A 26,327-nucleotide genomic window follows, 5' to 3' on the forward strand; every position below is an offset into this window, starting at 1 on the left:
CCAGCATCTCCAACAAGGGCAGGGAGGGCCAGGGAGGATGCTCAGATGGGACTGGGGCCTGTTCTCCACATGCAACTCAGTACTGGTGGTGGGGTTAGGGGGGGTCCTGGGTTCTGAGCTCTAGAGGACCCCTAGCTGTAAATCATTTAGAAATCCTCAGCCACCCCCAGGGGTCTGCAGTCAGGGACAGCATCATGCTGACTTGACTCCACATTTTCTCTAGTCCCTACAGACTTGGCCCTTCTCCCAGCTCCAGCCCTAAAACTCAGGGTACATCTGCTAATCCCACCCTGCCCTGTCCACCCCAGGTCCCAGAGCCTCCACGCTGGCTTTTCACCACTCTATCTATTCTGGGATTTTGGTCCTTCTTAGAGCTCAACTTCATCCCAAGAACACATTCAGTATCTGAGTAAGGCCCACATCCTAGGCTGTGTCCATGCTGACCCAAAGCCCCCATAGAAGGACAGCTGGCCTTTTTTTCCCGGGTTGACTGCCATGAACCAGGAATTGCCATTTGAGGACTCAGTCCCGTCTTTGCTTATTGCCAAGTTGTCCAAAGGTTACTTTATCTTCCTCTCCCAGGAATGCATCCCAAGGAAGCTCAGTGGCAAGGTGGCATCTGCTGAAGCCATGTCCCCACCTCATCTGCTTACTGCAGAGCTGGGGCAGGACCCAACCTCTCTGAGGGTCTTTCCTGTTGCCCCCCCAGGAGCTGTGTGGCTCTAGCACTTGGGGATGGTGCAGCTTTGCTACAATGTGGCCCTAGATCAGCAAAAGAAAGGTGTCAGGTTCACTCTTTTTTATATATTTTTATTTTTTAGTTGTAGTTGGACACAATACCTTTTTTTAATTTATTTTTATGTGGTGCTGGGGATCGGACCCAGGACCTTGCCCACACTAGGCAAGCGCTCTACCGCTGAGCCACAACCCAATCCCCAGCACTACAAAAAAAAAAAAGAGAAAATCAGGTTCATTCTTAAGGCACCCGTCCAACCCAGCTCACTTCCCAGCGAAGACCCAGCCCTCCTAACCTCTGCCTCCTTCCAGGGAGTGGGAACCCCCAGCAGTACCACCCAGTGCCCCTCACCGGCCGCATCCAGATCCTGCCCAACAGCTCCCTGCTGATCCGCCACGTCCTAGAAGAGGACATCGGTTACTACCTCTGCCAGGCCAGCAACGGCGTGGGCACCGACATCAGCAAGTCCATGTTCCTCACTGTCAAGAGTGAGTCCTGCCCCACACACCCACCCCGCACCCCGATCTCAGGCCAAGGCCATCTCTGCGCTCTCCCTGGCTGTCCCCTTGGTTTCCACTGGTCCATCTATGAAGGGGAGACAGGAAAGATGCCTCCTCCAAGGTGGGCTTGGGACTGTCCAAGGGTCTAGTGACATGTGACATTACTAAGCACTAAGCCTGAATGGCCCCAACACACCCCACCCCCAGTTCTGATAAGCTCATGATTTTCTGTGCTGAAATACCATAAGCCATCCCATTTACTATGACCTGTAGGTTGGCAATTCACTCTGAATGCTTATGCCAAAGTATTTCTGTTACTTAATACCACCTCCATGCATTCAACCCTTTGTGGCTTAGAAAGGAAAGTACCATGCAGACAACGTAGAAGAAAAACCCTGGGCTCCGATTCCACATCTACCAAATGAGCTGTGTGACCTTGGGCAAGTCACTTCATCTCTCTGTGCTCCAGTTTCCTCACTTGGCACTAGAGGTTCAATCCCTGCCTACTTGCCTCCCAAAATAATTATGAATAACACAGGAGCTTATGATGGAAAGAGGAAGGTGCTTTGAAAAAGCCATTGGAGCAGTACAACTTACCTCCATTTGGTGCTGCTTCTATGGCTTCTAATCCCCACACTCAGAGCTGGCCTCAAAGGTGTTGGAAAGCCACCATTTATATGCTAGGATTCTGTTAGAGTCACAGAGCCATTCCTACTGAGCCAGCCTGTCCCTTTACACAGGGCGGGGTCTATGTAGCGGGTCCCTGAGGATCATATCAGGAATAGAGTGTCATCTGGCCCTGTGTCTGGGACTGTGCACCTTGGCAGGCAGAGGTCAGCACCTGAGCCGTAGCGTCTCACCCACCATGTATGGATCTGGGGGCTGTGACTTGGTCACTGTGTGACTTTGATGAGCATACTTGGTCTCATGGCAGCTCACCTTCCTGATCTACAAAACGGGGGTCATGATAAGGTGGGGTTCTGCCTTGTGTCGAGCAGGAGTCTAGTGTCGTGTGGCAGCTGCACCATAGACCAAGCCACCAGTGACCACTCTTCCTGGCCATCCCCCCAGGGCTCGCGGGGAGGCGGCTGACCAAGTGCCCACTCGAGGTCCAGCCTGCCCTCCCCGGAGTTCCCCCTCCAACCACCGTGGCTTCCCCATCACTCCCAGCGCCCGCGCTCTGCTCCGCACACACAGGGAAGCCCGGCCGGCGATCGATGCTCAGGGAGCTCCGAGCTGAGCCGGAATCCCCGCCCTGGGGAGCCGCTTTCCTCACACTATCAAAAAGCACTTTGTCCTCAATAAAACCAGGCAATCAATCTACATCCCTCCGCCAGGGAGAGCTTGGCTGATTCTAAGAGCAGAGGAAGAGCAGGCACCTCTGGGTATTTGATCCTTATCTCCCCACTGTCAGCAGGATGAGTCTCAACTCCTCCCAGCAGATTCTTTCTTTTTTTTCTGTCTTTGCTATTTTTCTTGAAGTTAGAGGCTTCACTGAGCGGGTGTGGCTGCTGTTCTGTGGCGTGTGATTTTTCTGTAGAGATGAGGGGACTCTGGTGGCAGAGGATGCAGGGTCAGCGGGTGGGCTGTGTGTGAAGAGACTCAGTTGGTGTCAGGCTGTCCCTGAAGTCCCGGGGGTCTGGACAGCCTCTGCCATCCATCTTCCCAACCAGGCAGCAGCGAGGAGACGCTGAAGTATTTGGAGAGCACGAATGTTATAAATCCAGGGCCTCCTGGTGAGCCCCTCCCACCACACACACACACACACACACACACATGTCACCCTCTGCCCTTCGGGGAATGCAGGCGTTTCCTGCAGCACTAATGAGTCAGGGCAGAATCTGGTCCATTTCCCTCCCACCTTCCCCCCACCCCACTGCCCTCACTTCAGCTCTCTCTCCCCAGTAAGACCCAGGTGCTTCCCCTCCCACATCTGCTCTCTCACATGCAGGTCCGGGTCCCATTTCCCTGCCTGTCAGGCCCACCTGCCCCTGTGATGGCGTCTCTCAGCACTTCCTCTCAGTCTCTCTGCACCAGGCTCCTGGCTCCCTCCCAGACCTTCCTGCACAGCTGCCTTCCAACTGTGCCCTTTCCCACACCCTCTCCCCAGTTCCTATCCACACTGTCCTTGAAGACCCTGGGCAGCTGAGCAATTCTACATGGTACCTGGAGCCAGCCATTTGCAGAGCCAATTTGAAGGCTTGCCTCCAACACGCAGGGAAGATTTGGCCCAAAGCAGCTCCACCTCACCAGGCCTCACGCCTCTCTGAACTTTCAGAGGGTGGGAAGCTCAGTCGGCTGGCTCCCAGAGCCCACAGCACCTCCCTTCTGTTCTCCCCACCCATCTTCCCCTTCACTCTCTGCCATTCACACTAGGTTAGGTGTAATCAGTGCGTTTTCAACTTCAGATGTTTTCCACTGGTAATGGATTTATCAGGATGTAACCCCATAGTAAGTCAAGGAACATTTGTGCTTTTTACTCATTGGTAAGATTTAAATGAGGGACTGGGGGCTTGATTCATGGTAGAGCACTTACCTAGCATGCATGAGGCCCTGGGTTTGATCCCCAGCATAACAACAACAAAAAAAAAAAGTGAATAGATAAATGAGACCATGTTCGTACAGCAATTAGTACAAAATACACATTGAGTAATTGTTAGCAATCATTTAGTTTCAGTGCTGGAAACCTAGCTTAGTGTAATTCAGGGTTGTTCTTCTCAGGGAATTTAGAATTATGGAGGGGAAATAGACATATACCCCAAAACAACCATAATACACAATTGATAAGTACCTTAAAAACTACCAATGAGCAGACTCAAAAAGAACCAGGGCTAGGGGTGTGGCTCAGGACTAGAACACTTGCCCCCATGCAAGAGTCCCTGGGTTTCCCCAGCAGCAGAAAAAGAATAATCAGAGATGGAATCATGAATTTTACCTTTGGGGGTGAATAAAGGGTGTCAAGAAAAGCTTCACAGTAGGGCTCAAGGGACAAAACGGTTCTGAGATGAACCAATAAACGTGAAGGTCATGCCAATCCAGGGAGGAACAAATAGCACAAGTGAGGTCATGGGGCAGGAAGGGCCATGAATGTCATATGGTAACATAAGAGGTCAGGGTGTCTGGCAGAGAGTGAAGGGGAGGATGGACAGGCAGAATAAAATGTGAGATGCTATGGCTTTGGGAGCTACATAGGGTCTCCTTGTGTTAAGCAAACTTTGAGACCAGGCTACAAACCAGAGTTTCAGGAACCCAAAAGTCTGGTGGGGGTTGAGATTCTAAAGCTGGTTCTTGGAGAATTATCCCCATACAGAACCCTCCTCAGGGCCTAAATTAGGCAGGGTTCTCCAGAAGGACAGAACTAATAGGATGTAGGTAGATAAATAGGATGAAGGGAGCGAGGGAGGGATAGATATATAGATAGATAGATAGACCGACAGATTAGAGGGTATTTATTAGAGGAATTGGTTTATATAATTATGGAAGTTGAGAAGTCCTACTAGTTGTCTGAGAACTGGAAACCCTGGGATGCTAGCAGCAGGACTCAGTTCGAGAGGAAAGGTCTCAGAACCAGTGTGGCCAATGGTATACTCAGTCCAAGGCTAAAGGCCAAAGAACCAGAAAACCCCTGGGACAAGTCCTGGAGTCTAAAGGCCAGAGAGCTGGAGGAGACCTAATGCCCAAGGACTGGCAAAGAGAGGAAACTGCTTTCCTCTGCCTTTTTGTTCTCTCTGGGTTCTCTGATTAGATGGTGCCCATAATGAGGACAGATCAGTCCACCAACTCACATGCCAATCTCCTCTGCAAACACCCTCACAGACACTCAAAAATGAGGCTCTACCAGTCCCTAGGTGTTCCTTAGTCTAGTCAGTTAACCCCTGAAATTACCATCCTAGGGCCCTAGGGGTTTGTTAGAGTGGGAAAGCAGTTTCACAAGTCCTTGGACATCCTTGCTGACAACCAACCAGGCCCAACTGGCCCCCACTCCCGCCTGACCCCAGAGTCTTGGTGTGGGCTGAGCTCATGAGTACTGAGCACGCCGCGGGTCCCCCCACCCTGTGCACAGCACTTGTCACTCTGCCTGTGAGGCTGGCCGGCAATAGCACCTTTTCAGGGAACTGAAGATACTGGATCAGGGTCACTGGGTAGAGTAGCCCCAGCTGAGACCAGAACTTATCTCCAGGATTGGGAAGAAAGAGCACAGGCTGAGAGTCCAAGGACTGGCCGCTTATCCTGGCTCTGTGACTCTGGCTGTGCATTCACAAGCTGTCCCTTCCCTTCTCTGGGCCTCGGTTTCCTCATCTGTACAATAAGAGACCTGAACTAGAATCCAGTCCCAGCTGACCCAAGGCCCCTTCTACCTCAGACAGACTCTGATTCTTCAGCATGTGTATCTTGTCAGGGCACCAGACCACCTCCCAGAACTTGGTTGAAAATAAATGTAATTAACAGAAGAAAATACCACATCCACAGAGTTGCCTTTTATCTCCCTTTTAAATATATATTTTAAAAGAGAGATAATGACCAAAAGGGGGAGGAGGCAATTCCTCCTCTAAGTGACACATGAGGAAAAAAATAAAGCATCTTCAAAGAGAATTCTTCAGTGAGAGGCAGGTACAAAGCCGAGCAGCTTCATCTGGGGTAGAAGGGGGCTGGCTGTTTTGATGCCACCACCTTGTGGCAGTGCCTCCTGGGACCTGCTAGCTCCCTTGTCCAGCAGGTTACCTTATTAGACAGGTCTCATTACTGTCCCCAGAGTCCCCTTCACCCTTGTGAAGGCTCCAGTGATTGGGCCACAGACAAAGCCCACGGCCAATTAAACCCATGAGGGCTCTTTGTTTGGTTTGAGTTTTGATTTGTTTGTTTAGCAAAATGTCAGGCCAATTAAAATGAGATCCAAGAGCCTCAGCAAGCACACACCCCTGCAAGTCACAGGAAGTCAAGAGCAGGGAGACGGGGAGACAGGCCAAACTCTCGTGGGAGTGAAGGAGGGAAGGAGCCTTTGGACAGGAGTGGACCAGGTCACCTGCTATGGCTGACCATGGGCAGGTACCAAGGTCTGGATGCAAAGCCTTAGAAAACACAACTGTAGCTGCTGACCGAGCTGGTCCTGATTTCCAATTTGCCCAGTGGAAACGCCTCTGTCACTTCGGAGTAGCACCTTCCTTAGACCTGGGTGACTGGGTCCCTGCTCCACCCACAGGGCAAGGAGTCTATGGATAAAGGAAATGGCCACAAATCCCTTTCGTGCTCTGGTACCCAGGGAATTCCCTCCCTGAACACCCCAAACTGCTTCCAGGGTTTCCAGGCCTCCCCCAAAATCTGTCCTCCCCAACAGGCCTCGCCACCAGATGACCCTTAACCTAAGGGAAGGCAAGTAGATGGAGCCAGGACGTATGGATGGGCATGGCCCACACAAGGCCCCTTACAGCACCGATGATAAACTGAGGCACAGAGGCCAAGCAATGGGCACAAGGCTTTCCTGTGATAGGTTCTGTCTCCTCACCAGAGTGAACCCTCTTGGGTCTGTGTGGGAATTCCCGCCCCTGGCACGCAGCATGGCACAGGCCTCTGCCCACTTGGCATTGTGTGCCAGGGACTGAGAAACTGACTGGCCCCCTGGCCCACAGGACTGGCCTAGTAACAGCTGGCACCGTAGTCCACCACCTGGGCTCTTCCCTTGGCCCTGTGAGCCGCTCTGACTGGGTGAGGAGTAGGGGGCTGGGTCTGCAAACAGTGGGAAGGAGGCAGGGAAGCCCAGTGGTGCGCAGGGCACAGGGGCCGAGGCAGGAAGCTGAGCCGGCTGGCCCCCACCACAGCTGTGGAATTTAGGGGCTGTTACCTCCCTCTCCTCCCAGGTGATGGTCATTGGTCCACCTCACCTGCCCAGCCTCAGGGTGGCTGAGAGGACCCTGTGCTGGCCTATGCCATGCCAGGGTGTCTGCTCAGCCAGCAGGGGCCTCCCCCTGCTGCTGAAGGAGGAGGGAGGGGGAGAGGGAAGGAGGCACTGTGGTGATTTCCATGGCGATGATTATCCAGCTGGCTCTTTGGCCTTATTGATTTTCAGACTTCATGGAGTAAGGAACAACACTTTATCTCCTTCATCAAACAGAGGGGAGGAGAGAGGCCAGACAGAGCTTCTTAGCAGGCCAGGCTCCCCACTGCGCCTCCTTCAGAGGCAAAGGAGGAGTCAGCAAACCTTCCAGAGCCCTGGCCAGGGCGTCTGCAGCCCTGTGCCTGCCCAGGCCAGCCCTAGCCACCGCAGGACCCTGGAAGGTCAAAACAAGTCATTCACTTAGGGGACAGAAAGGACCTGAGCAGGGAGTGAGGAGCGTTTCTCCTGCTGGTGTCCCCCACTGCACCCTAGGTAACTGAGACCCGCCACTCCCTCGCCCTGGGACTTGGTTTGCACCTCTGTTCAGCGGGGTCGCAACCCTCCTGTCACTGTCCCTCACGCACTAAGCATTGACAGAACTCAACAAGTGGGTCACATTCTACTGAGCTGATGGTGGCCAGGAGCAGGTGTTCAGGCTGCAGCTCCGGCCATTCAGGGGGCCACAGGAAAGGCGAAGATGAGTCTGAACCAACAAAACATGGGCTCGCACCTGCCTCGTGCCCCCAGAGTACCACTGGAGCTCCACAGCACATCCCAAACTAGCCCCAAAGAGCACCGTGTGCAGAGGCTTTAAGGTAGAGTAAAACGTCTCCCTGTGGGACAGTCCCCCATCCCGCCCACGCCTTCTCATCTCCATAGCAACCAGGCCCAACAGGCAGGGGAGGCTTTACTGAAGAGATCAATGAGAGGAACCTCTTGTGTCTGTCCCCAGGAGCCTCATCTGGGCCCCTCTCTCCCTCCTAGAGGCTTTGGGCTGTAGTGGTGTAAAGCACATTATCACCTGTCCCCCCTGAAATCCCCCCAACCACAGCACTGAGGAATTTCCAAGTGGATGTGGGCTTCAAGGCATCATTCAGGGCAGATCAGAGGGTACAGCATTGTGTGCATCGTGCAAGTCACTCGGGGTAGCAGTGCCAGTCAACACGCCCAGCAAGACAGCTGGGGCATGGTTGGGTGGCCAGGTTTAGTAGGTAGGAAGATGCCGGCATGACAGAACCCCCAACACTGCCCTCCCTGGGGAGCCCAGAGCTGCTCCCCAGTTAGATCGACACCCATCTGACGGACGGGGCAGAATAAATTGTTAAGTCAGCCAAGCAGTGAGCATGGTGTTCCTGCGTGGCCCACAGGTCCAGCACGTGTCAAGGTCTACTTTGCCTCTTTGCTCTTGTTATTGACATCATATCACAGTCTCCGTGACTCTTAAAATGGAGAGATTTATTTTGGCTCGTGGTTCTGGAGGCCCAAGGTCAAGGGGCCGGAACTGGTGACGATGGCTTTCCTGTTGGCAAGGTCCCACGGTGGTACAAGGCATTATGCAGTGCGAGACGGGCAGCATGTGCATATGGGTGCACCCGGGCTCACACAGGTGTGCCTGTGTGTTTGTCCTCTCGTCTCTCTTCTCATAAAGCCACCTGAGTTCAGTCATGGGGGATCCGCCTGACAACCTTATCCACTCCTGATCGCTCCCCAAAGGCCCCCCTCTAGACACTAGGGTCAGATGAAGTTTCCACCCTCTTGAGTCCTCACAATGGGGATGGAACTCACACAAGAACCCTTAGGACATACCCAAACCTTACCCAAGCAGCCCACAAGGCAGCAAGGCAAAATTAAACCACTGTCCTCTCCTCCAGGACAAAAGGCAAGGCCATGTGCTAAGAGTGGTGGCACTATCTGCATATGACATTAGGTTAGAGAAGGAAAACCCCAGAATGAACAGACAGGGCAGAACTTCCTGGAGGCAGGAGACCATGAATTGAGCCTGAAGGGTAGGTAGATTTGGATTGGCAGGGGAAGAAAGGAAGCCTCCAGGCAGAGGGACAGTCTGAGCAAAGGCCCTGGGGTGCGAAGCTCCCATGAGAGGTGGCAAGAAGAGCAAGCATCAAACCAGAAGGTGGCAGCTAGGGATGAGGGTTGGGGCTGGATGGGAGAATGGCACTGAAGTCTGGGCATGACGGACTAGGTAATGGGAATGACAACAGGATCCTGAGTGGGAGAGGTGGAGAGGAAGCGGGACTCTAAGAGCCATTTTGAAGGAACAAATATCAGGCCTCGATGGGTAGACAGAGGAAGCCCAGAGAGTCAAGGGCTTGAGGCTGAGAGATGAGGAAGACAGGGTGGAGGCGTGGAGAGGTGGCAGGATTGCTGTGGCCAAGAGATGACAGGGAACACCCTGAGGCAAGCAGACACTCTCCCTAGAGCTGAGCACTGGCCCAATGACCCCAAGGCCCCAACCAAGGTGATTCTCCAATCACATGTGACCAGCAGGTGTCCTGTCCTGAGTTGCGAACAGATTCACCCAGAAACCACCCTGCCCTGCCCTCTGGGCCTCTCAGGTCTAGAGAATTGAGATGGGGCAGGGTTGCCCAGTTGGCGCACCATTCATCAGGTAGCTAGGGAGCAGCTTCTCTGAGCCCCTCCCTGTACCCAGGGCTGCAGGTGGGATTAGGGGCAGGGCGGGGTGGTCTTTGCACACTCTGAGCTTCCTGCCTTCTGCCAGCCAGGGCCCTTGGGGCCGGGAGTGGACGCAGATTAAATTCCCCACACAGCTGGGAGAGCAAAGCCCACACCACCTGGCACCTTAGGAAGCCCTTCTGACTCCACAGAGCAGAGCCATGGCCACCCTCTCTGGGCACCAAGTACTGAGAACCTTCGCGACTTGCCGGATCCCTGCCTTGGTTTCCCCAGCTACAGAAACAAAGGCCTGCAAGCTGGGTGGCCTACAACTTGAACCTGTTCTCTCCCAGTTCTGGGAGTCTGAAGGCTGACATCCAGGTATCTGTAGGGCCGTGTTCTCCTGAAGGCTCCAGAGGAGGGCTCTCCTGGTGCTGCCGGAAGACCTGAGCGTTCCTTGACCATAGACACATCACTCTGGTCTCTGCCCCCATTGCCACAGAGCCATCTCCCTCTTCACATCCTCTGTGCACTTCTATGGCTGCTTTGGAGGTGCGACAGCTGAGCTGAGTAGTCATGCCAGAGACCTGAGGCCCGTGAAGCCTCAAGGATTCACTATCTGGCCCTTTACCGAAAAGTTTGCTGACCCCATTCACAGTGATGACCCGGAAGTACCTTCCCCAAGTGATCAAAGAAAGACGGCCCACCTCCTTCTGTTTCTGAAAGGATTCTAATGATCAGATGATCTTTTATCTCTAAAGCCTCCTGCCCTCCAGAGCTGTGGAGGGAGGGGTTTTAATGAGCTATTTCATGAACAGCATTAACCACGGCACACGCACATAATAAGCACACAGTAAATGTTAGTTGTGACTATTACTATCATTTTCCCAACATTCTCAGGGAAATAGAGGATGAGAAGCAGGCAGAAATCCCCATCCCCACCTTCATTTGAGAACAACCCCTCTCCCACTCCAGGAAGTGACTGGCCCCATTTTATAGCTGGACAAAGTAAGGCCAGCCAAGTCCAGCTGGGCCTACCATGCAGCAGAGACAGGTCTGTGTTCCAAGTCTCTGAGGTCCTGTGCTCCCCAGCCCTGTCCCCTTCACAGCTCTGTGGTCCTGCTAGTTCTGATCCCTGAGTACTCAGGCAGTGGACAGCCAGGGTCCCCTGAGCCCCCAGCTCCCCGGGCACCTCCCCACTGGCTCTCAGAAGCGAGGCTGATTGCTTCCATGCAATTTGAATTAATCTCATGCTTCAGGTGGAGCTTGGCTAATCAGGGGAGACAAGACACCGAAATGGGTGCAATCAAATTAACAACGCCACAGCCCTGGCTCTTTAAGAAGGGGAAAACAAAGCAGCCACCAGAAGCCCTCACCCCCCAGCCTTTCCCAGGGGAAGCCCAGGGCTGCCACCACCCAGGCTGAGCAAAGCCTCTCCCACCCACCCCAGGCCCAGCACCCCTCATGCCCACAAGGCCCCTTTGTGGCGGCTTATCTCACACAGCCAAACAAGCTCCCGTCCTTGTCAGGAGCTTGTTAACAAGGAGCAGAGACACAAGCCTTTGGGGGAGAGAGGTGAGTGTGCTGGGCTGGGGAGAGGGGCCCACTCACCTCTCAGGGCTGCCTGTAATCCTTCCAGAAACAAAAGCAGTTGCGAGCCCAGCCAGGGGCTGCCTTCTCCCCTGACAAGGTGGGTTGGCAGAGCTCGCAGGCTGTAGGGCACCTGTTGTTTCCAGGAAAAGCCTCTTCCTAGGGCAAAGAAGAGGAGGTCCAGGAACGTGATTTGGCAGACCAAAAGTGGCCTTTTTAACAAAAAGCTCTATGAGACTCCTGAAAAGATTTCAGTTAGGCTTTCAGAAGAACTTCCTGAGAAAGCAAAGACCCTTCCCTGGGGACAGTGAAGAATCCCAGGACTTTGCTGCCTTCTCCCAATCTGTTGGCTTTGGGGCTGTCCCAGCTGGAGCAGGGGAAAGACCAGAGGGCATGAAGAGGGTCCACCCAGCCCTGTGGCGCTTCCCCCAGAGCAGTAAGAACCTCCTAGAGGTGGAGGTGGCTCCTAAGGAATGCAGGTGCCCAGGCCCACCCGGGACCCATTAAACCAGAGCCTCTGCACGTGCCATCTGTGCCATAGTATCTCTCAAAACTTCCGGGTGGCTCTCATGTACAGCTGGGCCTGAGAACCTCCTCCACCCCCTACGCAGCTCGCCCAGATGAGAGAGCTTCACCCCTGGACCCCCAACTCCGGGGCCCATCCTTTATCCCCAAGCCAGCCTGCAGCTCAGCTCCAGCCCTCCCACTCCCTGGCACTTGCTCCAGTGTCTGTTGTCCTTTGACCAGTGTCACAGTGTGTGAGACCTGAGACACTCTGGGCTGGGCCCTGGCTCTGCTACTCACCAGCCATGTGACCTTGGACTATTTGCTTCTCTAAGCCTCAGTTTCCCCAGTATAAAGTGGGAATAAAAATAGGGTTATTGAGAGTGCTCAGTGCACCGGAGCGTGTTTGAGAACTCAGAACAGTGTGTGGACGCAGCGAGTCCTCGGTAAGATCGACCTCGCGCTGTGTTAGCACACCGCGCCCGAGAACGGTAAGGACGTGCCCTGTGGAAGGTGACTTTTCTGGCCTCTCACGCATGACGTCAGCCCCTCCCAACCACTGATGGTATCCTCCTCCTGCTCCCTCCATGTCCCCTTCCCACTCACACTGCTGTCTCCTCTGGGTATTCAACACAGAGCTTCCCTCCCTGGTGGTTTGGGGGCTGTCAGAAACACCAGCCGAGCTCCCATCACCAAGGAAGAAAGGGAGGCAGACAGGCACCCAGGGAGCCGGGATTCCTGCCCCTACTCCGGCCCGGGACCCAGCCTGCCCACTCTAGTTTTCAGCCTCCCTCTGTACCTCTCCCAAGATTCATCCACAGTAGGGGGAGGGGAAAAATAGGCAAGAGAAGGCTGAGCTAAAACTGAAGAAAAAGGAGCTTGTGAATTGTCAGGGGACATGGGACTTGGTCTTCTTGCTGTTGTCACTAAGCTATGTAACCTCAGACAAATCACTTGACCTCTCTGAGCTTTCATTTCTTCATTGACGATGGCAGGGGTAATAGGCCCTAGGCCACCTCCTTAACATAAATAAAGCTTGCTGCAAAAGTGCTTTTTAAACTGCAAGGAGCAGGCTCCTCCCTCTCAGGGGGTGAGACCTCAGAGGAAGGGGGAAGCTGAGGAACAAGGGTCTACATAGGCACAGGGTTCGTCATCCCCAGGGCAGTGTCTGGGGACCCGAGGACTCCACCTCCAGGCCTAGGGGTTGGTGGGAAAGTACGTGGCTGCTGGGGGTAAGTGAGGCGGCAGAGCTGTCTCATGGTCTTTTAAAAATCTATCAGCCTCTCACATCAAATTAAAATGTAAATAGCAGCTGGTCCGGGCAGGACCTCAGGGGTGACAGGAGCCAGCCTGCGAGTAATTTCACAGACGGGAACCGGTTACATCGGATTCTGACAACTGTCTTGTTTCTGAAATTGATTTCCTCTCCCCTCTGCTTGCGGCCCTGGGAGGGCCTGGAGTGAGGGGAGGGGCGGCGCCTCCCCAGCCCTGCTGCCTTTGCTGGGGCTCCCGCCAACAAGGCCCCACCGGACAGAGTGGGACAGAACCAGGAGGAAGAGACCAGGGATTTCTGCCACCTAAGGCAATGGCCGGAGCCTGGTTGGCCAGTCCTCCCTGCCTTGGAGTGAGTAGACAGCAGCCCTGGGCAGGGTGTCTGGCGCTGGTGCTTGGGAGCCCCCTTTCCATGGATGGGAGCTGGTTCCCAGGCTGTGGCTGTAGCTGCCCTGGGAGGCCCACAGTCCCACCCTGGAGACAGGCACTGTGCCCTTAGAGCATGCCCCATGGGGAACTCCAGAGAGTGCCTGCTCGCCATGTGGGGTGTCCCCTGTAGTCGCCTGGACACTGCTTTGCCCCCTGCCACAGTGTGGCCACTTGCAATGCAGAACACTGGTGAAAAGCTGTCAAGCTCTAAATGAGACGGGCCTGCCTCACCCAGAGACTCACCGGGGACCTCGGAGACTCCCACCCCCCACCCAAGGGGAGGCTCACCAGCTCCTGTGCCCAGCCCCTCCAGCTCCCAAGGCCACAGGAAGTGCCCCTCCCCGACACCCAGCTTTGTACAGAGAAATTCATGTTCCCTGGTTGTTAATTGAGTCACATTGCAGGAGACAACCAAGTTGGCCTGGTTAAAGCCTCCTGCGTCCTGTGGGAGCAGCGCGCTGGCCGCATGGCTGTCATCAGCATTTTCCATGCACGACTCAGCCCTGTGCTTACAGTCCCCTCCCACCCCCCAGCTGCCCTACCTGGGCCCTAAGGCTGCAGTCCCTGCTATCCACCCCAGGAGTCACCTGCTGAGGCTGCCGGGCCACAGGGAGACCACAGCCAAATTCTGCTTCCCATCGCCAGACCGTGTGCAGGGCAGGCGGGCAGACAGATGGCTGGCAACAGGCCTCCAGCCTCTGCGCCCACAGCTTACAGGCCAAGAACCACCTGCCCTGCCAGAAGCCTTGGTTTACTTGTGTGAAAAATGGGGATAATAACACTTATTCCTTATGGTTGGTGTTGGGAGGAATCCTTGAAAATAAGCCAAGAGGCAAAGGCATCCGGCTTGTTGCCCGCTCCATCCTGAGCATCACTGACACCAGCCAGGCCACAGAGCTATGCCAGGACCCAGGCTTTGGAGCAGGGGAGTAATCACAGGCCTCCCTCAGCAGGGTTCGTCCACATACAGTGCTTAGAGCACTGCGAGCACTCGGCCAACGCTCCATAGCACAGGGACTATAAAAGTGTGCAGGTGTGTGTGCACACGCATGATCGTGTAGAGGAAGGGTGCTCAAGGGCATTGCCTTCGTGTGTAGGAACGGATATTCATCACCTCTGGATATCGACCTGCAAGGTCGTTTGTGGGACGCTGCATGTGGGTTCATGGTAAGGGGGATGGCAGTGGAGACTGTTCATTGGTTGTGATCTGGGCACCGCCTCCATGTGCAAGTGGGTGTCTGCACATGAACACCTCCCAGGGAATCCTTGGGGGTCTTCCTTCAACCCAGAAAGTCTCCATACAGGGAAGACCCACGGTGCTCATTACTGCCGCTCAGTGGAACAGCGAGTCCTCGTGGCCCAGAGCAGGAGGCGAGGCCAGGGAAGAGGGAGAGGGGGGCCGGCACCTGTTGCCTTGGGCTCAGCTGTGCAACAGCCAGGACAGCTGAGGCCCCCAGTCAAGGGCACAGGAGAGAACCACAGAGCTTGGAGGAGGGAGGGGCACAGTGGAGAGGTCTCTGTTCTAGTTTGCTGGTGGGAAGACTGTGGGGCAGGGAGAACAGAGGAGTGTTCCCTGTTGCTTGTCCAGGACAAGGGACTGAAGACCCCCATATGCTAGGAGATGGGTGCCCTGATCATGGGGATCACTTTCCTAAACAGCCATTTCCCCAGGGCCATTATTCCTCTCCCCTGAGACCCAGACACCCCCAGGACCCAGAGACAAGGGCTTGGATCCAGGCCCCAGCTCTTCCCTGGTTTTCCACCCCTGGTACAGAGAACTGCTGCCCCATACGGCAGTCCTTTCCCTAAACAGCAGGAACTACTAGAAAATTCCTCCTTGGGCCTAACAGGAGGCCCCCTCCTCTGCCTTGCCTATGACCCCCCTCAGTCCCTGCAGTTACCACATTCCCAGATTCTAGAACCATGTGAAGTCAGTTCATCTTCCTGGCCAGACCCAGGTGGTCAATGTCTTCTGCCAAGGAAAGAGTCTAGAACAGGACAGAACATTTCACGGGCAGCCTGAGCTTATAACTGTTAGTCCTACAAATGGGAGGTAGGTCTGACCGCCTGGCCTTACCGCCCACCATTAGTAGTGTGGCCGCGGGTGTGGAGTACCACCCTCTCCCGACTGGGGTTGGGTCGAGTTGGATTGGTTTTTTTAAGACAGAGTCTCACTACATTGCCCAAGTTGGGCCTCAAATTCCTGAGCTCAAGTGATCTTCCCAGGTAGCTGGGACTTGAGGGTGTGTGCACCATCACACCTGGTTCCTTTTTTTTTTTTTTTTTTTTTTTTTTTTGGTTCTTTTTAGTTATACATGACAGTAGAATCTGATGCTTGCTAGCAAAGTGACCTTGAGCAAATCGCTTTCCTGGGCAAGCTCAGTTTCTCCATTTGTAAAGGGAAGGGTGGGTCAGTGTGGATGACCTATACTGTGCCATTTAGCAGAGCCATACAGGGAATTTCAAACCTTCCCATTGTCCCATGTTCAAAACAGTAAAAAACAAAAAAGGTAAGATTAATGGAAATAGAATATTAACTCAATCTCTCTAAAATATTAAAATGTAATCAATGTAAAAGATATTAATGAGACAGTTTACATTCTTTTTTTCTTTTCCCACATTTTAAAAATCCGGTGTCTAACATGTGCAGTGCAATCGGAGCAGCTAGGATTCCAGAGCCCCAAACTCACATTTGGCTGGAGAGCAGGTCTTGGTGCAGGTGCAATGACCCTGTGAAACAGTCTAGCCAGTGACATCTTCAGCCAGGAGCTTGGTGCCCACAGACACATCTGATGCTTTCCCTGGACAGGAGCAGGCAGGAGAGCCTTGTGGGGGTGGCTGTGCAACCAGGCTTCTTGCCCGTGGTCGCGTGGCAGGCATTCTACATGTATACACTCGTTTCATCCTCACCACTGCTTTGTGGGGTGCAGAGGTGAACTTGTGAGGTGCAGAGGTGGACTTGTGGAGTGCAGAGGTGGACTTAAATGTGACAGAGGCCACATAGTTGGTGCCGACAGAGCTAGAACTTTCAGATCTGCTGGCCCCAAGCTCTTCCAGCTCTTCTGCAGAGCCTGCCCCCCTGAGCTAGTCCGGAGCTACAGGGCGGTAAGGATTGCCTGGGCAGCTCGTAAAGAGAGGGTGGGAGCCTGCCCCAGGCTCCAAGTAGGGTTGTTTACAGGACTAAGGGACAAAGGATCTCTCAGGACCCTGCTGTCTCTCTCTATCCACATGTCTGTCTCTGAATAACCCTGAGAGGAAAGATAAGTTCCCTGAACTGGTACTAACATGAGTGAATACACAAGTTGTGCACTGCTCAAAGATCCACATCCTACAGGTGAGTGGGATCTGAAATCTGGTTTCCATTGGCCAAGTTGTGTCTCCTGGCACCAGGCTGCATCTACCAAGAGGGACCTTTATGCTTCCCACACAGGCCCTAGAGGTTGCTGCAGGCTGAGCTCGGAAAACAGAACAGAGGGGCAAGTTTCTCACTGTGGTGCAGAGCTGTGAAGCCCTCCAGCAGGGAAAGATTCTTCCTTCCCCTGCCCTTTCTCAGAGGCTGACCCCTGCTGAGGTGTGGCCCTCGCTCCACCCTCCTCTCTCTCTCTCTCTCTCTCTCTCTCTCTCTCTCTCTCTCACACACACACACACACACACACACACACACTGCTCCACAGTCATTCCAGGAACAGGATTCTCCTCCCCAGAACAGGACAGCCTCAGGACCTAACCAACCCAGGGGTCAGATCCCAGGCCTTGGATGGCTCCTTGTAGGAAGAACAGAAACAGCCCTGTGCCTCCCCCCACGCCCCAGCATCTCCATCCTCCAGTGAAAATGGAGGCATCTGCAATGCGAGGCCTGACTTGTTGACGTAAAACCTCACTCTATATTCCACCCAGGTTTATACGAGTGAATTATGCAAATCTTTGATGGAAAAATATTCCTCCGCACATCCTTGAGAGTGTAAAACCTTAGTCAATAATTCATACTCGGATGTCTCTGACTGCAGGCTTTTTCTTCATTATAACTTGCACCTCGTTATTTGTCTTTCGCGTTTTATTGTATATCTTAGTGTAATGCTGTGCATTATAAAATTTATCTGCTTCATTATTTGATGAGCCGCGGCTAGGGAATATGCTGGGACCTGGGGCCAAGGCCAGCCTCAACATCCAATCCCGCTTGACAAGACAGCAGAGGGGGTGGCTGTCTGCATGGCATGACTTCAGGGAGCCAGAAAGGTCATCCCCTGGCACCTGTTCCAAATGTCCCCCTTATCCCCTGGCTGCTGTCGCAGGTCAGATCCTTCCAGTCCTGTGACTTCCTTCCTTTCTCCAAAGACTTATTTGTCCATAAAAATCAGATGTCCCTGGAGAGTCGGCTAGGAAGAACTTTGTCTGAGAAGGGCTTTAAAACTGGAGAGAGAAATCCTGAGAATACTGGGAAGAAAAGGGCAGCCACCGAGACAGATCCAAGACATGGTGCCAGGAAATAGGGGCAGAGCACCAGCTCTGAGCAGAGAGAAGACAGAGCCCCTTTTGCTCCATTGCACAAGCAGACCAGCGACGGGGCTGTGGTGACAGGTCTCTGCTCTGTAGAACCCGTGTGAGGAGGGCTCCTCTGCTGAATGTGGGGGTGGGAGGTGTCTGGGTTTGGCGGCCTAGGACGTGTTTCTGGATCACCCTCCCAGGACAAGAGCTACTGAGCACCTGCACTCTGAGAGGCAAGTTTTCCCAGAAAGGTGGTGAGGAAAAGAGAAGCCCAAGGATCACCCCCTGTCGCATCAGACCGCTCACTTTCTGGGCCTGCCCTAGAGATGGAGTGCCAGGCCTCTGTCCTCCTCATCTCAGGTCCCCAGGTGTGCATGGTACCCTTCGGCCAACTGCCATTCCTGACTCGGCCACTGGTTCGTTGCCTGTTCTCACCCTGAAATGTGACTCCCTGCCACCAAAGGCCATCCTCCTCCTGTTCAGTGACTCCCAAACCCAGCACAGGCCCTGGCACATAGTAGGTCTCCATGTATGCTTGTGAGACAGATGGATAGTGCCTTCCCAGATGCCCGCAGTCAAGAGAATTTCTCCTGAGCTGGGTGAGCGCTCATCACATGCCTCCAATGTGCACGCTGCCCCAGGCATTGGGTCTACCTTCAGGAGGCAAGGACCCTGACTCATTGTCACATGTATCCCCAAGGCCTGCAAGTTGTCTCGTGATGGCCTAAGAGCTCAGTGCATGTTGGTTGAGTTGCACAGAGGAAAGGGGACAGGACTCTGAGTGCTCCTGTCCTGTCTCCCCTGTCCCTCCCCTCCTCCTGTGGCTGGCCAGGTGCTCAGGCCCAGAGGAGGGACCAGTGGTTGACAAATGTCCTGTCAGAGCTTTGGGAGGAGTGGATGACCAGCCTGGGTGGTTTTTTGGTGACTTTCTCAGGACATGGGTCAGGGTGGGGTGAAGCTGAGACCCTGTTAGTGTCGCTGAGGGTTGTCGGTTGCGGTGGTGCTGTTCAAGGGCTTACCGTGGAATTTTGTTGGAAAGCTCAGGATGGAAATAAAGAAGCTTTAGCTGTACAGACAAATGGAGACCCCAGGTTCAGAGCAGGGGTCTTGACCTGGTCCAGAGACCGCCTACAATTTGATTTGGTGAGACTGGCGAATTTGAGTTGGGGGTGGGGAGAGCACATCTTCTATTCTCTAGCCTCTAAGTGAAATTTAGTATTTCCTGCCATTGCAAACATAACCACAACCCACAGCAGTACAGTATGTGTGACTGTCACCAGTAGAAATCCACAGATATTTTCACATCAGATCGCATTTGTTGCAGACATCTCAAAATATCACTTGTGCTCATCTCTAGCACAAAAGCTCAGTAAAATAAGACAGTAATTATAAGACCTACTGGTAGATCTTTTTTCATGAGTAATAGAGAAGCATGAATATATGATATACAATATCCAAAGTCTGCTTTTTAATGTTTTTAATATTTACATAACCATATTTCTGTAATAACCAGTTTCCCTTTTAATTCTATGTATGTTGTGCATGTAAAATAATTTTGAAACCAAGTCAACTGACATCACCAGAGGGGTACAGGGAATGTAAGAAGTCCTGGTGAGGAGGGAGCTATGCATCCCAGACATGGAAGCAAGAGTGACCAGGGACAGGCAAACAGGCTCCCCTACAGGGCTCTCACATTATCAGACCTTCTCCAGGGGCCTGGGGATGGGGCAGTGTGGGCGGGTCTTCTGCAATATGTGCACCTCCCCGGGATTGCTCCTGAGACCCTCATAGTGCCATGCACCTCTTTCCCTCCCCAGTCCCAGCCATGATCACCTCCCACCCCAACACCACCATCGCCATCAAGGGCCACTCCAAGGAGCTGAACTGCACCGCACGTGGCGAGCGGCCAATCATCATCCGCTGGGAGAAAGGGGACACTGTCATTGACCCCGACAGAGTCATGCGCTATGCCATAGCCACCAAGGACAATGGCGATGAGGTTGTCTCCACGTTGAAGGTGAGCGCCCAGCCCCAGCCCCAGCCCCAGGCCCCAAGGACCCTGACTCTCTGAAAGTGGGGAGCCCACCAGGTCAAATCTGTATCCAGAGGAGGTAAATGGGGAGTCTGGGAGCCCTTCCCTACACCAAAATGTACCTAGCCGTTCCCGCCTATTTCTAGTCCCACCCAGGAATCTCTACCTCGGATCTCACCACATCCCTTTCTAACAATCCCTCAGCCATCAGCTATGTGGGTTCTTCAGCCCTCCTTTCTGGAACCACTGGGCTCCCCTTCCTCTCCTAGGACCCTTGACCTTTTCCTCCCTGCATGGACCCCTCCACACTCCCTATCTTGGAACATTCTGGGAAGAGAAGCCCTTGACAGAGCCCCTCGTGGGTCCCCCTCCCAGAACAAGATATCCTTTGCTGATACCCCTGGAGTGGCCCCCTTCAGTTGCTGGACTCTAAAAGGCTCTCCCCATTTCCTCCCTCTCCTGCCCCTGCGGGCCATCTCCCAGCTCAAGCCAGCTGACCGTGGGGACTCTGTGTTCTTCAGTTGCCACGCCATCAACTCATACGGGGAGGACAGGGGCTTGATCCAGCTCACCGTGCAAGGTGCTTTCCCTGCCCACCTTCCTGACACATGTCTGCTCCCTAGGGGCCAGCAACTTGCAGCCAAGTCCACCTCAGAGAGCAGGGGGCAGCCAGCCATGGTGGCGCACTCCTATAATCCCAGCAGCTCAGAAGGCTGAGGCAGGAGGATTGTGAGTTCAAAAGCCAGGCCCAGCTACTTAGTAAGGCCTTAAGCAACTCAGCGAGACTTTATCTCTGAATAAAATATAGAAAGGGCCGGGGATGTGGCTCAGTGGTTAAGCCCCCTGGGTTCAATCCCCAGTACCAAGGAAAATAGAAAAGCAGGGAGCATCTCCAGCACCATGGTGGGGGATGACAGGAAATGGCCTTTGTGGGAAAGCTTCCTGCCCCACCCCTCCAGCCCAAAGTAGGGAGATAGGACCTTTGCAAGCACCTCAGAAGCACCCACTTATTTGCAAGGGCTGCAGCCCCTATAGAATCGATGGGTTCCTGGTTCCAGGAGGGGTTGGGGACCTGGTTCCTGGGAACATGCCCCTAGAGGAAGTGCAGGAAGGAAAATTCAAGTTAGAAAAGTTGGGAGCTCTGCATGGGGTGGGGGATGAGGGCAGCAGCCCTCAGCTCTGAGGAATCCCTGAAAAAGGGTCTGCCCTTTCCCAGGCCAAGGCAAAGAGGCCTCAAGGCAGGAGACCAAACCTGGCTTCTCAGCCTCTGAGCCCAGCTGCTGGCCTCCCCCAGCTCCAGGGTCCCTGGTTAGACCACTAACGACATCACACCCAGGCGGAATCTGGAGGCCAAGCTCCTGCTGCCATCCTCACTTCTGTCCCTTCCCTGCTGCACTCCAGAGCCCCCTGACCCCCCTGAGCTGGAGATCCGGGAGGTGAAGGCCCGGAGCATGAACCTGCGATGGACCCAGCGATTCGATGGGAACAGCATCATTACAGGCTTTGACATTGAATACAAGAACAAATCAGGTAGGTGCCCAGTCAGGGAGCATAGCCTACCATGGCCCCATGTTACACACCCTGCCTCTACCCCTCTGGTGGGACAGCCCCTGGCAAGTGGCCACCTAAGGCAGATACACCAGCACCGTCCAGTGCACAAGTACCTATGGTCTCTGAAGGGAGGGACACTTATCAGTCTAGAAACCCCAGGCACAGACCACAGAACCCCCAGGCGATGGGGAAGTTGTCTCCAGGGAAACACTCTCAAGGATGAGCTAATTTAAAACAATTTAAAAGTACTAGGCCAAGGCTGTGGGCTGTGTCTTTGGGGCGTAAGGTTTGCCAGGTCACCTGGGTACTCCTGGTTTTGGGTGATGAGGGTGATTGGAGGTCAGAAAGCAGGTCCTTCCTAAGAACGGGTCATGGGGATCTATAAGTCTCTGGAAATGCTTGGATCTAAGTTTCCTGCTCCCAGAACTCTTCTAGAACCCTCTCTCAGGCCCAGCTGGCTCTATGGGGTACAGGGGGGCAGTCATTCCGCGTCTGGAGAAACCATGGTGGGTCCCACTGTCGGGAGGCAGGAAAGGCAAGGCAGTGCCTCAGAGGGCACCTGTGTGGCTTCAAGGTAGGAGAAAAAAGCCCTTCTCATTCTGGATCTTTGTATACATTTTTGAACTCAAAACAACTAGTCCATGTTAACTTCTCAAAATAATTTTAAAAGGGAACACAGGAAGAGTCTGTAGAGCCCATCCTCCCTTGTCCCCCCCAACCCGCCTGCCAACTCCCACTCATCTATTGGTTCTTAGCTTTGAGCTCAACCCCTCCCCCTCTGCTCCTCCCCCATGCTGCCCTGCTGCCCACTCCCCCTCCACTGACCCCTTAATATGTGGGAAACTTTCCTGGGGCTCTGCTCAGCAGGGTGCACTGAGAACATCACACATCTGGGGAGAAATACAGAGGAGAGGCAGCCGGGCAAGACCTATTCTCACATGTCTCTCCCTCTGGTCCCCCCAAGGAAGAGGAACCGCCATCGCCCACCCCAGAGGAAGGAGTGGCAGGAGGGACAGGCAGGGAGGGGGTGTGGAAAGCTCAGTGGCACACTCCCCCTCCCACAATGGCTTTGCACCATTAAAGGAAAAACTCACAGGATACCAAGCCCTGCAAAGGCGGCTAGTCTTTTCCTCTACCTTGGAGCCCAGCCTGCTCCAGAACAGCCCACCCAGATGGGCGTCTGTCACATCCTGGCATTTAGGAGCAGGGGGCCATGAGAACTGCAGCGTATTGCCATTGGATGCAGGCAGAGGCCACAGGCACGGCTCAGCTTCCCCATCTGCAGAGTGGGAGCAGAATGCCTCCTCACGAGGCTGCTTGGGAATTAAAGAGAAAGAGTGAGCCTTTAATAAATGTGAGTTCTTCTCTCCCTTCTAATTCAAATACCTCATGCGGCAATTTAGAGTCCTGTGGGACTTGCAGACTGAAATATATGTCTGTCAGTCAGCCACATGTACCGAGTGCCAATATATATTTTTTTTTGCAGAATCATGCACCAGACATGTGGCAGGGAAAGGAAAAGAAATAGGAGAAAGAATATTGCCCTTGGAGCACATGATGAAGTTGGAGGGAGAACACACACTGCGCACACACACGCACACACTTTCAGAACCATTACACAGCACTATTCCATCAAGCCAAACACACCACAACCATATTACGTGAAACCTGCAGAAGGTATCCAAGGGAACAGAAGGATGACTCAAAGGAAGGAGGAGGTGCGGGTGCGGGTGTGTGGCGCGTCTGCGACTCCCTGCACCTGTGGAAGGAGACTCATCTCCAGAACCAAAGCCTTGGCTTGACCAAGTGAGCTGTGTGACCTCCAGCAAGTGCTCAACATCTTCAGGCATCTCTTTATTTATAAAACAGAGACAGGGACACTTCATTGGCACGATGGTTGTAAGGATGAGAGTGATGTCCTATGCAGAAATGCCTGGCACGGAACCTGGCCCATCGGAACCTTCCCTGTGTTCTGGTTGTGTGCCTCCATCCCCCTCCCACTCTGCCTCCTGCCCCCCGACCACGCCCATCCTGGATCCTGACCCCCTCTCTGCCCTCCCCGTGCTTTTGCTGGGTTTTCTGCTACGTTGCTCATTGTGCTAATTTTCCAAGGGAAATTACCAAGTCTGCCCTTTCTAAGCCATCCCACTCATGCTGACTTCTGCAGGCCCCAGGCAGCAGAGTAATAATACATGAATGCTGAATGATAAATAGCACCGTCCACACAAATCTATCAGATGGCGCTGTGCAGATTTAAAATGCAGACACTACATTTTGCCCCTATTTGCCAAGCAAGGAGCAGGGGTGTGTTGTCTGAGGATGGCCCTCCAAACCCAGAAGGCTGGCTTGGGGGCTCTTCTGGCCCTGGTTCCGGGAGCCAGCTTGGTGTGGCATGTCATTGTGTAGGAACTGGAGTGTGGCCGGTGCTGGGATGCTATGAGCTGCTGTTGTGACCCAGGGAACCTGTCTCTGGGCTGCAGAGAGATTGCCACAGGGGGCTCAGAACCATGGTGCAAGGAGAAAATCAGAGATGCAGAATGGATTTGTTTCCTCAGCTCAGGCAGCTAAATGCTCCAGATGTGGCTTTCTTCCAAGATGCTCCCCCTCTACAGCGAATGTGTTTCCTCAAAATCCAGGCTCCAGGTCCCCTCTCAGCAAGCAGCCCACAGAGCAGAAGGCGCTGACATCTCCCCAGCCACATCCTTAGTTTTTAAGAAGAACATTTTGCATCATAAACCCTTTGATGAAGAAAGAGAGAGAGAACCCTTAATGAAATATGTTAATTTGGGAAAGCCAGGCTCATATGAAAGGGAATATTAAAAGAGACGATATTCACCAGAGCCAGCTCAGTACCCTGAGAGAGCTGGAGAGGAAAGAGAAGAAGATAGGGCCCCCAGTTCAGCTCTTCAGAGTCAGGGAGATGGCAGTGATCAAGTAAGGAAAATCAGCAAGAGCCCTCCAGATTTGACTCCGATGCATAGCCTGGAAGGGTTGTGGGGAGAGAGTTGTTTTCTGCCAACATCAAAGAAGATTTGGGCCTACAAGGGCAATTCCACCTACAAACTACTGGTAAAAGCAGGAGAGGAGAAAAGGAGCCGCTCCTCAGCTCCCCCCACCTCCCTGTGATTGGCAGTGAGTGAGGCAAAAGGCAAGGGGTGTCCAGTGTGACTACAACATGCAGAGGAACTCCACGTTCAAAATAAAGGACAAGGGGCTGGGGTTGTGGCTCAGCAGTAGAGCGGGTGCCTCACATATGTGAAGCACTGGGTTCTATCCTCAGGACCACATAAAAATAAATAAACAAAATAAAGGTATTGTGTCCATCTACAACATATATATATATATATATTAAAGCAAAGGACAAAAAAAGTAACTGATTTAAACCAACAACATGTAAAGTGCCCAGCACTTGCAAGGATAGGACCAACATTTTAGACCCAGTTCCTGCCTTCAGGGAGCTTAGCTTGTCCTTGGGCAGTGGTCACAGGAACAGTGAGGAGTCCTAGGAAGAGGATACTGTGAACAAAGAGGGCTTTAAATTCTGTAAAGTTCAGAGAAGAAGAGTGATGAGGTGGGAAGGGGCACCTGAGCCACTTGCTACAGAGCTTCCAAAATGTCACAGAATGTTGCTTCATCCTAACAGCAAGGGGAAAGGACTGAAGGGTTTTATGCGAGGGGTGGGCATTGTCAGCTTGGGTTTTGAGAGGACTTCTCTCAGCACCAGGGTGGAGTGCTTGCCCCGGGAGTGGAGCTCCGCCATGTTTGCAGAATGAATAATGGCTGCAGTTGTCCAAAACAGATGGACGGGAAGGGGGCATAGAGTGGACGCTGGGAGGCTGGCAAGGAGGCCATTTCCCTGATCCACATGAGGGAGGATGTGACTTGGCCACATCTCAAGAGGGATGAGTTGGATAGAGTATGTTCTAGAGTTACATGGGTCTCAAAGGTCATTCGGCATGATAGCAAGGAAGAGAGAGGGAAGAGTCAAGAATAACACCTCCCTCTGGCACGCAGGACAGAACGTGGCACCATCCCAAGCCAGGAAAGAGATGGGCTGACCAGATATATGGTCAAGAGCTATGTCCTGGACATGTTGAGTTTGAGGTGCCTTTGAAGCCCCTAAGGGGTCAAGTTAAATAGTGGGCTATAAGAGGCTGGAGTTCAAAGGAGAAGCCAGGGATGGACAGTGGCCAGGGAGCTATAGAAGCATGTGTGGGAAATGTGATGGACACTAGGGAAGAGGTGAGGATGGAACCTGGAAGAACCCTCACCAGCCATGACAGAGGAGGCGCAGCTGCCAAGGGACAGAGAAAAACCGACCCAGGATAAGTAAAAAATCAGAGAGCTTTATTAGGAAACCAAGGGAAGACTGTTTCAAGATAAAGGGAGACACACAAGTGACAGCTGAGAGGCCAAATGGGAAGTGGGGTTTGGTGATGCAGAGGTCACCTATGCCCCTTGGAGATACAGCATTGACGTCATAGGAGGGTGTGAGGTGTAAACGGCGAACATTTAAATTGTCCATCCCCCATCCCTCTGCTGCCTGGTAAATGTTACTGCCTCTTCTCCTCAGCCCCCATGAGTCTCCTCCCTCCGCCCGCACTCATCAAAAATGAATGCACTGACTTCTGATCACTCTCGCACTCCTCTAAACACGGGCAAATCAAATGTGATTTGTGAGCTGGCACCAGCTCCCAGGATGCCACAGAGAGAAATGAGCACCTG

The 26,327-nt window shown here is 53.3% G+C and overlaps 1 protein-coding gene across 1 annotated transcript in view; it reads left to right on the forward strand.

Annotated features, from left to right (window-relative positions):
• The window catches only part of Dscaml1 (DS cell adhesion molecule like 1), a 321,656-nt gene that overhangs the window by 256,540 nt on the left and 38,789 nt on the right, over positions 1–26,327 (forward strand). Inside the window, exons 11-14 of the mRNA XM_046438707.2 lie at positions 1,048–1,224; positions 19,837–20,036; positions 20,535–20,631; positions 21,453–21,581. Of these exons, the coding sequence (XP_046294663.1) occupies positions 1,048–1,224; positions 19,837–20,036; positions 20,535–20,631; positions 21,453–21,581 (603 nt within the window). The remainder of the gene's footprint in view (positions 1–1,047; positions 1,225–19,836; positions 20,037–20,534; positions 20,632–21,452; positions 21,582–26,327) is intronic.

This window comes from Marmota monax, unplaced genomic scaffold, assembly GCF_021218885.2.
Source record: "Marmota monax isolate L192 unplaced genomic scaffold, Marmota_monax_Labrador192_F-V1.1 WCK01_AAM20220418_F8-fsc00081, whole genome shotgun sequence".
Taxonomy (NCBI): Eukaryota; Metazoa; Chordata; class Mammalia; order Rodentia; family Sciuridae; genus Marmota; species Marmota monax.